Consider the following 16,802-nt stretch of genomic DNA (forward strand, 5'->3'; position numbering starts at 1 on the left):
ACAACTAATCGATTAAATCGATTAAAATCAATTATAAAAATAGTTGGCGATTCATTTAGTCATCAATTCGTTGGATCTATGCTATGCGCAGAGGCTACTTTTTTATCTATTTATAAACCTTTATTTAAACTGCAACATTTACAAACAGCTGAGAAACAATAATCAAAATAAGTATGGTGCCATTATGGTGCCAGTATGCTGTTTTTTTTCAATAAAATACTGGAAAGGATAGAAATGTCGTTTGTCTCTTTTATCCGATTATTAATTGATTAATCGAAGTAATAATCAACACATTAATCGATTATCAAATTAGTTGTTAGTAGCAGCCCTAATATATATATATATATATATATATATATATATATATATATATATATATATATATATATATATATATATATATATATATATATATATATATTAAAATCGATTATAAAAATAGTTGGCGATTCATTTAGTCATCAATTCGTTGGATCTATGCTATGCGCAGAGGCTACTTTTTTTTATCTATTTATAAACCTTTATTTAAACTGCAACATTTACAAACAGCTGAGAAACAATCAAAATAAGTATGGTGCCATTATGGTGCTAGTATGCTGTTTTTTTCCAATAAAATACTGGAAAGGATAGAAATGTCGTTTGTCTCTTTTATCCGATTATTAATTGATTAATCGAAGTAATAATCGACAGATTAATCGATTACCAAATTAGTTGTTAGTAGCAGCCCTAATATATATATATATATTCCTCACGCACCAATGGACTGAATTTGCCAATGATGTCACGTTATTAATGGGAAAATGCATTTTTAGACAATATGATTTGCTTGAGCGGCTAGGAGACACCGAGGGTAACAAGAGCTAGGAAATAGATTAGAAAGGACAGATTTAAAATCATAATAATGAAAAATACTAATAATAATTGTATTAAAAACATTTTTTTTTAAACTTTGACTTCCCGTGGGCCGGATTTTGGACGCTGACGGGCCGTAGTTTGGGGACCACTGATATATATGTATAATTGTCACATTAAATTATTCCACAATTGCCCCTTTCATTTGATTGTTGTCATATTGTATGCCGACAAACTGATGGGGAAATTGTAACAAGTCAATGTAACCAGCAGATATTATAGTTCAGCTACTGTAGAATTAATTTTAAAAAAAGGGTTTCAACGACAAATAATATTGAATTAAGAAGAACTGCAGTTGCATGCGGTACATTTGGGTTTTTTTTAAATCGAAAAAAAAATTTGGCAAAAATGACAAAATGCCTTATTGACACGCATTTTCCGTTTTTTTTGTGGGCCGGATGTGGCCGCCAAGCCTTGACTTTGACACCTGTGCATTAAAGTAAATACAGTAGATTCCCGCCTTTTCGCGATTCAGTAACCAGATTCTCGCAATTTTGTTGATATTTTTGCACCCCAAAAAATAAAAATTAATGTTTGGTCAAATATCTGTGATTTTTTTTAAATTAATAAATATACTGTATATATATATATATATATATATATATATATATATATATATATATATATATATATATATATATATATATATATATATATATATATATATATTTTTTTAATATTATTGTTTGTATTCTTTTCCTGAAAATAGGTATTTTTTCCCCTCAAAAAAATCTCATGCCACCAAACTCAATAATAGTTCATAAATATGTGCTAATACAGCATAAAATGGACAGCATACATGTGCATGTGTACTGCATGTAGCCACAGCAGAGTTATCTTCTACAGTCAAGTGTTTGTTACAACTCAGCCTTAAAACCTGCTGCTAGGTTAACACAAGGGAATATATGACTATAAATTGTTAACAATTTATCAATTTAAAAGTGTGTGAGGGCCTTAACCTTATAGATTTACTTTACAAAAGAGAAGTGTAAGATACTTCTCTTGTTGCCTTATTTAAAGAAATAAGGCAAAAAAAAATAAAAATAATATATATATATATTCATGTATATATTTATATACATATACATACATGTATACATATATACATACAAATACATATATACATATATACACACATATAGATATATATGTATATATATATATACATAAATATACATACAAATACATATATACATATATACATACATATACATATATATATACATAAATATACATGTGTATATATATACATGTATATATATATACACAAATATATATGTGTAGATATATATATATGTATAAATACATACATATATATGTATAAATACATACATGTATATATATATACATATACATATATATATATATATGTATATATATATATATATATATATATATACTGTATACACAACACACACACAAACACATATATATATATATATGTATATATATATATATATATATATATATATACTGTATACACAACACACACACAAACACATATATATATATATATATATATATATATATGTATATATATATATATATATATATATATATATATACATATATATATACATACACATATATATATGTATATATATATATGTATAATAACCCACACTGGTTTGAATACAGCTTAAAGATGTAGATAATAGGTTTCACTATGTAAAGCGCATTGAGTCTCTAGAAAAAAAGAGCTATATAAATATAAATCATCAAAAACTTTGATCGACCTACAGTACAACAACTGTTGATGGGAGGATAATGTTAAATTAAGCTAGCAGTAGGATTTGGAGGGGAAGGAGCGAGCTGATGTGGCGTCAAATACCTGTATATTCATTTGCGAATAGCCGGGGTTCTACTGTATGCACAAAAATGACTATTATCAGTTAATTTTTGTATTGTACAAACTATAAAATGATTTTAAGAACAGGCTGTCACGGCTACGCTACATCATTTCACATTTGCATTTACGGCAACCCCAGAAGGATTTATCAAAGACTTTGGTAAGTACACCCAAACAAGTTACCTCATGCACAGCACAATAAAAAGACCTAAGTCATCTAGAGTCTTTGAGACCATGCAAGGAGCAGAGCCTACACCTGGAAAGCTGTCAAAGCAGGGACAACACCTACGTGTGTCTCCATTGTGTCGTGTGGATTTGTGAGTAAACGGTGTTGTTACGTCTGTAAGGCACTACGAGGGAACGGAACCTAAATGAGGTGGACTACACACACGCGGCCGACACACACACACACACACACACACATTATACATGCCTATGTTATTATAACCACGTTGTGCAATCACGGTAAAAATAGGAACAAATCAATGTATTGGTATCAGGAGAAAAAGATGTTGGTGTGGACTGCTACATTCTATGAACGGGGGCCAGGCTAAGACACCTATCGCTAAAACGAAAGTATTGAGAAACAAAAAATATCTATAAATACATTACAAAAGTTTCTTGTCTTTTGTTGGTTATATTTCCAGAAAGCCTCCTTGGCTTAAAGAGGTGGAGTGGAGGGGAGTCGCCCCGCTTTTCTCCCGACACCAAGTGTGGAAATATTAAGACAGTTCAAGGCCATCGATATTTTTTTAAATCTTTGAAGAGCAGCAGGTTTCCGTATTTCACCTTCACCCAATTCATCTTGGGATTCCAAACTTCCAGTCAGTGACCCCTCTTTCAGCAGCCCCCCTTCCCCCGATGCATCCCGTCGCCAAAACTTCCCTGTAAAACGAGTGAGACTTTCCTCATGAAGTAGAAAAAAAGAATCTAAACTGGCCCTTTGCAGAGAAAAACAATGGAAAGAAACGCAACCTCTTGTCCAACTTCTTCTTTCTCTTGTCTTCAAGTTGTGAGGGACCGCTTCATGAGGATTGCGAGGTCCTCCGTCTGGGTTCTGAAGTGGGGTCGAGGGGGATGACGATGGGGCTAAGGGGGATTGTGAGGAGGCAGCAGCCTATCCAGTGTCTTCTCTAGAGGTAAGGGTACTGGTTCACCTTGGCGGGGCTCAATGGGTATCCAGTGTAGGCAGGCGAGGCGCTGATGTAGGCCTGGTGGGAAAACTGGGCCTGGTACTGGCTGTGGTGCAGGGTGGGTGAGGGCAGCACGCGGTGGCTCATGCTGACCGGAACCTGGTGAACGATGCTCGGCGGGTAGCTCCCGTGCTGGATGGTGTGGCGGGCCGAGCCCTGCGACGCCACCAGGTGAGCCACCGTGCCCGTGGAGCCCAGAGCGGCCGGCGCCGTGTAGGCGTAGAGGTGCGGCTGGCTCGGGATGTGCGTGGCCGCCAGGTGCGGGTGCACGTTGCCGGCGTGGGAGGGGCTGTTGTGATGGAAGGAGTATGGGGCCTGAGCAGCGATGGTGGGGGTGATGTAGGCCTGCTGGCGGCGGTGACCTCCGTTTCGGTCTGCTACCATGTGCTGCTGGGCCTGGAAGACAACGGGAAACGTGACGTTAGGCCTTGTCCCACCAAACATCGCCCATAAAAGACGTTTTTCAGCATTATATTGAGAGAAAATTAAGCACAAATGTAATCATGATATGTAAAAATAATACAAATTAAAGCTGCAAGCAGCGATGGACGGGACCGACTTTGACGGCACATAAAACCCAAACCGGAGCAGTAATTACAACTCTTTGGTCAACTTTTAATCAGAAGGGTTCAATCTCTCTCCTGTGCTAGTTTGAAGCCGACACGACAAACGCGCTCAGAGGAGATAATGTTTGAAAAAAGGTGACCGGTTTTTACAAAACTTTTGTTTTGAAGGGGGAATTGCAAACTCCCTGTTGATTTTTGCTGGGGGTTGTCAATATATGAAATGTAGGTCTAAGTGAGACCTACGTAGAGGTCTCTAAGACATCCCTACTGGAAGTTACAGGCAGTTTTGTCTGAGTTTTCTTCCAAGGAGCAGTTGTGTCTGTGTTTTCTTCCTAGGGGGCGCTAGAGCGCAATTTTGAGATTTGGGGTTCGGTTTTTTTATTAGATCACAATTTTTGCCAGTCCTGATGTGTGTGTCCGGTTTGGTGAGTTTTGAAGCATGTTAAGGAGGTCAAATTACAGCTCAAAGAGGCAAAAGGGACTGTTTTTAGTAAACTTTTGTTTTGAAGGGGGAATTGCCAACTTCCTGTTGATTTTTTCTGAAGGATGTCAACGTATGAAATCTAGGTCTAAGTCAGCCCTACATAGAGGTTTTAGTTTCATGTCTCTACGACATTCCTATCAGAAGGTACAAGCAGTTTTGTCTGTTTTTTCCTAGGAGGCGCTAGAGCGTAATTTTGAGTTTTGGGGTTTGGTTTTTTGATTAGATGGCAATTTTCGCCAGTCCTGATGTGTGTGTCAAATATGGTGAGTTTTGAAGCATGTTAAGGGGGTCAAATTACAGCTCAAAGAGGCGGCGGAATAATAATAATAAAATGCACGAAATACAATAGGGTCCTCTGTCCCAAAGGGACATTGCGGTCCCTAATAATGCTATTATTCCTTCCAAACGCAATTAACTATTGTGATAGTAACTGTGGAGGGGGGCGTGGCATGCGGGCCTGCAGCGAAGCGGGGTGTACCAGGACCGGCCTCGAAATCAGCGACAGGTGAGTAGATGGTCCACCTGGGCCTTGTTATCTAATCATCTGTTATAAGCAGCAGCCAGGAGGAGAGACGGATTTGGAGCTGGAGGGAAGCTGGAGTGAGAGCGAGAGCGTGACGGACACAGAGAGACAATTGCTGAGAAGCAACAACAGAGACTATATTGAAGAACAATAAATCTATATTGTGAACCTGAACCGGGCTCTCATGTCGGTGATTGGTGGTCTGAAGAACCCCCTGGAGGGCAACCTCCACAGTAACATTGTAAAAGTTAAAGTTAAAGTACCACTGATAGTCACACACACACAAGGTGTGGTGAAATTAATCTCTGCATTTGACCCATCCCCTTATTTCACCCCCTGGGAGGTGAGGGGAGCAGTGAGCAGCAGCGGTGGCCGCGCACGGGAATCATTTTGGTGATTTAACCCCCAATTCCAACCCTTGATGCTGAGTACCAAGCAGGGAGGTAATGGGTCCCATTTTTATAGTCTTTGGTATGACTCGACCGGGGTTCGAATCAAATGTTTCCCCAGTTGGAAAAGCTGTGTCGGGTTGTTTGTTTTGTTTTATATAGTTTGATATAATTTCCCAACAAATTGGACATACTTGCTCGTTTATTAAAGTCAAAATATTCCCACTTGGCTTTTGGCAATCATCTTTTTCCTACAAATTTTCTTCACCTTATGGTGCTTTTCACTGGCGAGTAGCGAGTGTGTAAGCTAGCGGGTCCCGCTTCTAACCGTAGAGACAAAGATTGTAAATGTCTGACAAGAGGGTTCACTCAATTAATTGATTTTTGCTATTGAATGAACGTGTTCAGCTACCGAAAGCAAGGCACAAACGCTAAAAAAATGCTGGGTTATTTTGATAACCCAATTTATGAGTTGCTAGTGCTGGGTTATTTTTATGAAGAGCAATCCATTTGTTGGGTTATGAGGGTATTATTTTAACTACATTTCTGGATTTTCTAAATTATGAACCAATTTTGGGGTTGTTTTCAACAGGTAAAAGGCTTTTTTTTTTTAATTTTTTTATTAAAAACTTTTTTCTTGTAGGGAATTTTATTATGGATTAATCTCATTAACATTATTTTCAATCACCCAACATTAAGTTAGCATAACTCAACTTTTGGGTTAAATAATTCAATCCAATAGTTTGGTTGGGAATAACCCAACATTAAGTTATCATAACTCAACTTTTTTGGTTAAATAATTCAACGCAAAAGTTGGATTGAAAAAAATAACCCAAAGTGTTGAGTAACTCAAATAAGGGGTTCATCCTTTTCTGAACAAGCAGTTGGGTTAAAAATGGGTTATTTTTAACCAAACATTTTTTAGTGTGCAGAGTTAACCCCCATGCACCAAGTTGGAAAAACTGGGTCGGGTGGTTTGTTTTGTTGTCTTTTTTTGTTGCCGTAACTCTCCGACAAAATGGGAACACTTGCTCGTTCGTAAATATTCCCAAGCCCTTGGCTTTGCAATCATCTTTGTAACGATGCAGGCGGGAAGCGGTGCTTGGAGCGTGACCCCAGAGATGCAAAGACGACAGCCGAGAGGTAAGTAAAATAATATTTGATAGCTAAACATAAATACGTGCAGCGAGGGAGTGCACGGGAACAGCAATAAGTGCAGTTACAGGAAGTGCAAAATAAACACAGCAATCACTCCCATGGGGACAGAGAACAAAGAACAATGATCAAGCACTGACAGACAAGCAGGGCGGGCATATAAAGGAGCCTGATTGGAGACCAGGAACAGACGTGTGCCGGTTGCCCAATCAAGGACAGCTGTAGGAGCCAGCACTCAGTGGCAGACAGGGAAAGTGAAAATACAATTTAAAGAGCACCGGACAGGAACATAAACATCACACACATGGGGAAAAAAACCACACAAGTCCAAAACAGTCACAAGAATATGACAATTTTTTTTTTCCCTACTCATTTTTGTTACTTTGTGGTGCTTCTCACTAAGCTAGCAGTCCTGCCTTCACCCAGAGGGACAACGATTGTGGGTGACTGACAAGAGGGTTCACTCGTTTATTTAATTCTAACTACTGAATAAATGCACTCAGGTGCTGTGCGATGCACAGAGTGAACCCTCTTTAGGCCAGTTGGTTTTTTTTGTTGTCTTTTTTTGTTGCCATCACTTCACCTGAAATTGGGCACACTTGCTCATTCGTCCGTTTTGACGGGGCTCGTCTCGCTCACTCTTTTAAAGCCGAAATATTCCCCCACAGTCGCATTTGGCTTTGCCATCATCGTTTTTCCTCGTAATTTTGTTGCCTTGCATCTAGCGAGGCTGTCTTGTCCGTGCATCAAGTCCCGCCTCCACCCTCAGAGACAAAGGTAGAGGGCGATTGACAAGAGGCTCCAGTCCGTTCATTTGATTCTACTATTGAGTAAACACGCTCAGAGCGATGCACAGGTCAAAGCCTCTTGTACCCAGATTGAATGCGAGCGACAAGGAAAATAAACACACATGGAATTGGCAATTTATTGATACCAGCAAAGTTATTGAGTTCGTTTTCATTTATACCGTATTTTTCGGACTATAAGGCGCACCTAAAATCCTTTCATTTTCTCAAAACTCGACAGTGCGCCTTATAACCCGGTGCGCCTAATGTACGGAATAATTTTGGTTGTGCTTACCGACCCCGAAGCTATTTTATTTGGTACATGGTGAAATGATAAGTGTGACCAGTAGATGGCGGTCACACATAAGAGACACGTGTAGACTGCAATATGACTCAAGTAAACAACACCAACATTTTATATGTTCCATTGAAAATATAGAATATTACACACGGCGCTCAAAAATCTGTCAAAATGTTTTAGTACGACTTTGGTAAGTTGTGAAACCGCACCGCTTGATGGATTGTACTGTGCTTCAACATATGAGTATTATTATGGTGTGTGTATTGTCATGACTTGGTCCTGGGTGTTTGCTTTTCCGGAATGCAACGGAAAGTTGGCTCGGGCGAGACGGGAATGTAAATACATGATTTATTTAATATATCAAAATAAAGTACAAACGAAAAGCGCGCACAGTGGCGGAGAACAAACTATGAAACCAAAAGACTATAGCATTAATAAACAAAACTTACTTGGCATGGACTAAAAGGAGCAGCATGAACGATGGACATGAAATCAAGTGTCAGAAATGTGCAGAGCATAATTGTGGGATGTCACCAGAAAGACAAACTGAAAACAATGAACTTAAATACTACAGACATGATTAACGAAAACAGGTGCGTGACTCAAAACGTGAAACAGGTGCGTGACGTGACAGGTGAAAACTAATGGGTTGCTATGGTGACAAACAAGAGTGCACAATGAGTCCAAACGTGGAACAGGTGAAACTAATGGGTAATCATGGAAACAAGACAAGGGAGTGAAAAGCCAGAAACTAAAGAGTCCAATAACTAAACAAAACATGACTAAAACAAAACATGATTACACAGACATGACATGTATAAGATAACACATATTATCTGGCGTTTTGTTTCGCAATATTATGCAAAAACAACTATTGTATTCCAACCATGACCCATCAGGAACAAGGGTGAAGTGTGTTGCTCAAGGACACAACGGACGTGACTAGGACAGTGGAAGCCGGGAATCGAACTAAGAACCCTCAGGTTATTGACACGGCTGCTCTCCCAACCGGGCCATGCCATCCCCATAACTAGAAATGTATGGCCATAGACGACAGTGCCCCCAACCAGGCTTACTCCAATTGCTTTTACAATAATACAACAGATACATGGATGGATAAATGGATAGATAAAAAGGTGCATTGTTATAAACTTGAACATCTTTGAAAAGTTATTTTTTTCGAGTACCGTATTTTTCAGACTATAAGGCGCACTTAAAATCCTTTTCTCAAAAATCGACAGTGCGCCTTATAACTCGGTGCGCCTAATGTAGGGAATAATTCCGGTTGTGCTTACCGACCTTGAATAAATTTTATTTGGTACATGGTGTAATGATAAGTGTGACCAGTAGATGATAGTCATACATAAGAGATAAGTGTAGCATGCACTGTGACTAAAGCAAACAACACCAAAACTTCAAATGAAAATAAAGAACATTACACACGGCACACAAAAATGTGTCAAGATGGTTTAGTATTACTTTGAAGCCGCACCGCTTGATGGATTGTCGGGCCATTACGGCTACCGTAGTCAGGGATACAAGTATTACTATGGTGTGTGTAAAAGGACCGCTAAATGGCACCCATTAGCAGACATATTATCCGGCATTTTGGTTCACAATATTATGCAAAACCAACTTTTCTTACCTTCTGGTACCTGCTGATGTGTATTTGGGATCTGCATAAGTCCTGAAAATATGCGCACATCCACCACTGTAGTCCGTGCCGATGCCGTAGTCGATAAGCTTCTTCTTTTTCACTATCTTCTTGTTATGGGACATTCATCCTCTGCTGTTGTCATTTCTAATATAAAGTAGTGTAAAGTTCTCACTTATATCTCGCTATGGAAGCGCTAAAACATACCGGTGTAGTGAGTTTACATAATTCACCCACGGAACTTTAGTTATTAGAGAGTTTCGGTCGGACGGTTTTTCACTCGGCGTTTTTATTGCACTAGTGAGCCACGGATGAGGAAGGTGAGCCATGTAAATAAGACCGCCCACAAAACGGCGCATCCTGAAGTGACTGTCAGAAAGCGACTTGAAGATATCTATGCAACTTCATACACCACAAGGAAATGTTTTTTAAATTTAGAAAAAAATCATAATATGACCCCTTTAATGCGCCTTATAATCCGGTGCGCCCTTTGGTGCAGAAAATACGGTATATTGTTTCAAAAAGTTAAAGCCTTATAGATTTACACTGTGTAGTAAGTTTTTTGAAGAGTGTTTTTTTACATGTTTTTAATCATTTGGAATATTATAGCTTACATCTGATAAAAAAAAACTAATTCAGTAGTTCATAAAATAAATAAAAAAACAATATTGTAATTTAGTCTCATCAGCATATTAGCTGCAAAAACTTCCTGAACCTTTAATTGTTCTCTGAATTCATCTCCTCGAATAACTTTTGCACAATATTCTAATTAATTGAGATGCATATACAGTACAAGTACACACCTTCTCATTCAATGCGTTTTCTTTATTTTCATGACTATTTACATTGTAGATCATGGGTGTCAAACTCTGGCCCACTTGGCCCTTGAGGCGATATCAAATTAACACTAGAGCTGGCCCGCCGAGGGGGCGGGGGGGGTGTATTTTGTAGCGTCATTATTCTGTTGTGTTTATGTTGTGTTACGGTGCGGATGTTCTCCCGAAATGTGTTTGTCATTCTTGTTTGGTGTGGATTCACAGTGTGGCGTATATTTGTAACAGTGTTAAAGTTGTTTAAACGGCCACCCTAAGTGTAACCTGTATCGCTGTTGATCAAGTGTTCATTTGCATTCACGTATGTGTGCGTACAGAAGCCGCATATATCTTGTGACTGGGCCGGCACGTTGTTAGAATGGATGAAAAGCGGACATGACGACAGCTCGTAGAGGACGTTAAAGGCAGTGCCTTTAAGGCACGCCCCCAAGACTGTGGTCCGGGTGGACTACGAGATATAAAGACTGATGAACACCTTCGTTCGATAATGAAGGTTGCCTCAGCTCAAAGCCTGAGCCCCGACATTAATGAACTAGCATCCAAGAAAAGATGCCAGGTATCTGGCTTGGGCACATCAGATTAGATCAGTGTGTTGCAAACTGAGCAGTTTAAAGTCCTGAATGGTTGGTTTATTCATTGTTATTGTATTTTCAAATGTATTAGCCTGTGGAAAAAGTTAATGTTGATATTTACCTCAGAAGGCTGCAAATAGAAAAGAGGCATTCAATTTTTATTTACATTGTATTTGATATGCCATTGGTATTTTTTAATTATTATTATTATTATTATTATTTGAAACTCGATTTTGCATGTCACTATAAAGTTATATAAGCCTTGCTTGTTCAATATTCAATGCAAAACTTGTTTGGGTCCCTGTTAAAAGGTTAATTTGTTCAACCTTGGCCCGCGGCTTTGTTCAGTTTTAAATTTTGGCCCACTCTGTATTTGAGTTTGACACCCCTGTTGTAGATTGTCACTGAAGGCATCAAAACTATGAATGAACACATGTGGTGTTATGTACTTAACAAAAAAAAAAGGTGAAATAACTGAAAACATGTTTTGGTAACACTTTAGTATGGGGAACATATTGACCATTAATTAGTTGCTTATTAACATCCAAATTAGTAACATATTGGCTCTTAATTAGTCATTACTAAGTACTTATTAATGCATGGCCTTATTATACAACCAGTAAGCCATTAACTAAGAGTCGTAGTTAGTCTTAACCCTAACCCCAACCCTAACCCTAACCCGTTAATTAGCAACCAGTTAATGGTGAATATGTTCCCCATACTAAAGTGTTACCCATGTTTTATATTCTAGGTTCTTCAAAATAGCCACCCTTTGCTCTGATTACTGCTTTGCACACTCTTGGCATTCTCTCGATGTCTTTTCACTTTACAGGTGTCATAGTTTTGATGCCTTCAGTGACAATCTACAATGTAAATAGTCATGAGAATAAAGAAAACGCATTGAAATGAAAAGGTGTGTCCAACCTTTTGGCCTGTACTGTATATTGAATGAAAAGTTCTTCATTTCAGTTTACAGTACTGTCCATATGGAGTAGTTATCAGATGAGAGGTTCTTAGTATGAGTTATTTTTTTTTTACCTGGCTGAGATTAAGAGGCTGTTGCTGAAAGAGGTGTGGCCCTGAGCGCTGCTGTCGGTACGATGCAGTCACCCCTCCATGGACGTGATTATTGCCAGAGACCACTCCATTGGAGGATTTGAACTTATATGTGGAATTCTGATGATTCATTGCATCTGCACAAAAAGAGGGAATTTGCACAATTTGGAAATGGCATGAAAACCAAATTATACGTCCTATAGTGATGTGCGTTTTACCTGGCATCAAGCGTTCACACTCATTCACAACCTCGCTGGTCTGGGTTTTGAGTGGGGGGATGATGATGGTGCGCGGGTTGCCGTTGTTGTAATTGTCCAGTATGAAGGTCTTTGTGTCGTAGCTGCTGTTGTTGTTGTTGGTGGTGGTTGTTCTGGACTCCACAGTGTAAGGGCTGTTGTTGATGGAACAGTCGGTGTCAGGTGAGTCATGGACGGTCACACAGCTGATAACATTCTTCCTCTGCTTAGAGGAGGAGCTGGAGGAAAAAAAACGAGACAAAGAATTCAGCTTTAACAACAGCGATACAGGCGATATCAATGGTAGTGGAATGTATGCATGTACTGTGGTTCCTCGGTTGTCATACGCCACGCTTTTCGTAGGATTCAGTGTCGGACTAAAATGTATACAAAGGTTTCCCCTTGTTTTTATATACCGTTTTAGTTACATGTTCTGTAAATTGCACTAGAAAAACTACAAAACCCAAAACCAGTGAAGTTGGCACCTTGTGTAAATAGTAAATAAAAACAATGATTTGCAAATCCTTTTCAACCTATATTCGAATGAATAGACTGTAAAGACAAGATATTCAACGTTCGAATTGGAAAATGTTATTTTTTGCAAATATTAGCTCATTTGAGATTTGATGCCTGCAACATGTTTCAAAAAAGCTGGCACAAGTGGCAAAAAAGACTGAGAAAGTTGAGGAATGCTCGTCAAACACTTATTTGGACCATCGCACAGGTGAACAGGCTAATTGGGAACAGGTGGGTGCCATGATTGGGTATAAAAGCAGCTTCCATGAAATGCTCAGTCATTCACAAACAAGAATGGGGCGAGGGTCACCACTTTGTGAACAAATGCGTGAGCAAATTGTCCAACATTTCTCAACAAGCTATTGCAAGGAATTGAGGGATTTCACCATCTACGCTCCGTAATATCATCAAAAGGTTCAGAGAATCTGGAGAAATCACTGCACGTAATCAGCAAGGCCGAAAACCAACATTGAATGCCCGTGACCTTGGAAACACATTTCGGGAGAACATCCGCACCGTAACACAACATAAACATGGCATTTTTTTTTCCATAACTTGACTTGATTTATTTTGGAAAACCTTGTTACATTGTTTAATGCAGGGGTGCTCACACTTTTTCTGCAGGCGAGCTACTTTTCAATTGATCAAGTCGTGGGGATCTACCTCATTCATATATATAATTTATATTTACTTATTTATGAAATATATGTTTTTGTTAACAAGTTAAAGGTGTTTAATGATAATGCAAGCATGTTTAACACATATAGTTAATATTGTTAATACATTAAAGGTGTTTAATGATAATACAAGTATGTTTACTACATATAGTTAATATCGTTAACAAGTTAAAGGTGTTTAAAGATAATGCAAGCATGTTTAACACATATAGTTAATATTGTTAACAAGTTAAAGGTGGTTAAAAATAATACAAGCATGTTTAACACAAATAGTTAATATTGTTAACAACTTAAAGGTGGTTAAAGATAAAACAAGCATGTTTAACACATAAAGTTAATATTGTTAACAACTTAAAGGTGGTTAAAGATAATACAAGCATGTTTAACACATATAGATTCCTTTCTTTCATGAAGACAAGAATATAAGTTGGTGTATTACCTGATTGTGATGACTTGCATTGATTGGAATCAGACAGTGGTGCTGATAAGGTCTGCATTTTCGAATGTAGGAGAAAAAAGTCCTCCTTTCTGTCCAATACCACAAGAAAGTGGTTGGTTTTTGGCATCTTATTTGTCCAGCTTCCGTACTCCTTTGTATACACTTTACAAGAAATACATTGTCGGCAAACTCCGTAGCTTGCTAGCTTGTGCACGCCAGCTTTCTGAGACTCTTATTTTGGTAGCGCAGGCAGGATGAAGCAGAGCTTTTATTGTGCAACTGTGCAGTCGGTCTTTGGAGTTTTGACGACAGGTACGGCGCCAGAGTCTGTTGAAATAAAGTGTTTCTCGCCTTCCAGTCGGTAATTTTAATGAGCTGGCAGCAGCCAGCGTCATCTCAGAAGACCCTCGGGTGCCGTGAATGTCAATCAAGTGACGAAAGTGACGTCATAGTGAAGATTTATGATCGCTCATTTTTAGGACTATTTTTTTAATGCCTGGCTGGTGATCGACTGACACACCCTCCGAGATCGACGGGTAGATCGCGATCGACGTAATGAGCACCCCTGGTTTAATGCATCCAGCGGGGCATCACAACAAAATTAGGCATAATAATGTGTTAATTCCACGACTGTATATATCGGTATCGATTGATATCGGTATCGGTAATTAAGAGTTGGACAATATCGGAATATCGGATATCGGCAAAAAAGCCATTATCGGACATCTCTAATAATAGGGCATCTGGTCAGGATGCCACCCGAACGCCTCCCAAGGGAGGTGTTTAGGGCAGGTCCGACCGGTAGGAGGCCATGGGGAAGACCCAGGACACGTTGGGAAGACTATGTCTCCCGGCTGGCCTGGGAACGCCTTGGGTTCCCCCGAGAAGAGCTGGACAAAGTGGCCGGGGAGAGGGAAGTCTGGGCTTCCCTGCTTAGGCTGCTGCCCCCGCGACCCGACCTCGGATAAGCGGAAGAAGATGGATGGATGGATATCAGTATATATTATATACTGTATATATAATATGTAAATATTACTTATATGTTATATTTTATATTACTACTATGGTATATTTTTAGTCTACTTAATACCTGCATTATCCTTTCCATCCTTTGTAACTGAGCTATGGTGTGGAACAATTTCCCTTGTGGATCAATAAAGTTTGTGTAAGTCTAATAAGACACAGCATTTCCCTAAATATCGTTGCATCACTGTAAAATGATGAGGGAAAAATAACATGAGCTACAACTATGGAAAACCAGAGAACTGACCCATTGTTTTGTTTATGGTCGTCCTCCTCGTCAGTGTCACTGCTGATGGTGATGATGCTAACGGCGGGGCTGGGCGTGTCCGGGATGATGATGGTCTGTCTGGGCACGTGCTGTTGGTTCATGTTGTCACGCGTTGTGCTGGATGCCTGCTCTGCCTCCATAGCGCCGCCCCACCCGCAGCCCTGCGAGTTAGGGCAGATGGAGGCGGAGTTGCTTTGAAGCACGGCGCAACGTGGGGGCGTGTTCTCCTTCACCCGCTTGGAGCGCTGCGGCGACAGCACCGCCTGAGAAGACGACACTTCGTAGGCTGAAGTGTTCCTTGAAAACAGAAGCACAGAGGTTTGAGTGAGCATCGTAACTCCATTGTGACTACAGCAGTTTTTCCCATTGATTCGTTTATTATAAATACACTTGGACCACCAAAGAAAGATTTTTTTCCAGATTTGACAAGTTCTCCCTTACTCACACATTATAATGCAGGTATAACCAACTAAATTTCTAGAAAGACCCGGACTTCTCGCTTCACTATTAGTCTTAGTTTGCATATTCTGGAGAACCAACGTCCCCTGCAGTAGACGTTTGATTTTGGTCTGTTTTTTTTTATTGTCAGAGTTAAAGGAGCGCCTCGCTGTTTTTAAGAACCATCTGCAAAAAAGATCTTCTTTCATGACAGCACTTAAATGTTTTTTAAGGATCTTTTGCAAAAATGTGTCCCTCACAAGTTTATTCGACCTACTCAGTGGTTAGAGCGTCCGCCCTGAGATCGGTAGGTCGTGAGTTCAAACCCCGGCGGAGTCATACCAAAGACTATAAAAATGGGACCCATTACCTCCCTGCTTGGCACTCAGCATCAAGGGTTGTAATTGGGGGTTAAATCACCAAAAATTATTCCCGGGCGTGGCCGCCGCTGCTGCTCACTGCTCCCCTCACCTCCCAGGGTGTGATCAAGGATGATGGGTCAAATGTACAGAAACATTTCGCCACACCTAGTGTGTGTGTGACAATCATTGGTACTTTAAAGGCCTACTGAAACCCACTACTACCGACCACGCAGTCTGATAGTTCATACATCAATGATGAAATCTTAACATTGCAACACATGCTAATACGGCACACTAAAGTGCAATTTTAAATTTTGCGCGAAATATCCTGCTGAAAACGTCTCGGTATGATGACGTCAACGCGTGACGTCACGGATTGTAGCGGAGATTTTGGGACAGCATGGTGGCCAGCTATTAAGTCGTCTGTTTTCATCGCAAAATTCCACATTATTCTGGACATCTGTGTTGGTGAATCTTTTGCAATTTGTTCAATGAACAATGGAGACAGCAAAGAAGAAAGCTGTAGGTGGGAAGCGGTGTATTGCGGCAGGTGTTGTGCTGGATAACGCAC

At 39.5% G+C, this 16,802-nt stretch overlaps 1 protein-coding gene across 6 annotated transcripts in view; it reads right to left on the reverse strand.

Annotated features, from left to right (window-relative positions):
* Window positions 1-2,535: 2,535 nt before the first annotated feature.
* Window positions 2,536-16,802, reverse strand: part of hipk2 (homeodomain interacting protein kinase 2) — a 281,102-nt gene continuing 266,835 nt past the window's right edge. For all 6 annotated transcript variants that reach the window (XM_072913916.1, XM_072913917.1, XM_061970148.1 and 3 more), the window contains exons 12-15: window positions 15,411-15,728; window positions 12,491-12,747; window positions 12,255-12,409; window positions 2,536-4,350 (exon numbers count right to left, since the gene is read on the reverse strand). In XM_072913916.1, the coding sequence (XP_072770017.1) occupies window positions 3,895-4,350; window positions 12,255-12,409; window positions 12,491-12,747; window positions 15,411-15,728 (1,186 nt within the window). In that variant the 3' untranslated portion in view covers window positions 2,536-3,894. The remainder of the gene's footprint in view (window positions 4,351-12,254; window positions 12,410-12,490; window positions 12,748-15,410; window positions 15,729-16,802) is intronic.

Source organism: Nerophis lumbriciformis, linkage group LG10 (assembly GCF_033978685.3).
Source record: "Nerophis lumbriciformis linkage group LG10, RoL_Nlum_v2.1, whole genome shotgun sequence".
NCBI classification, from domain to species: domain Eukaryota; kingdom Metazoa; phylum Chordata; class Actinopteri; order Syngnathiformes; family Syngnathidae; genus Nerophis; species Nerophis lumbriciformis.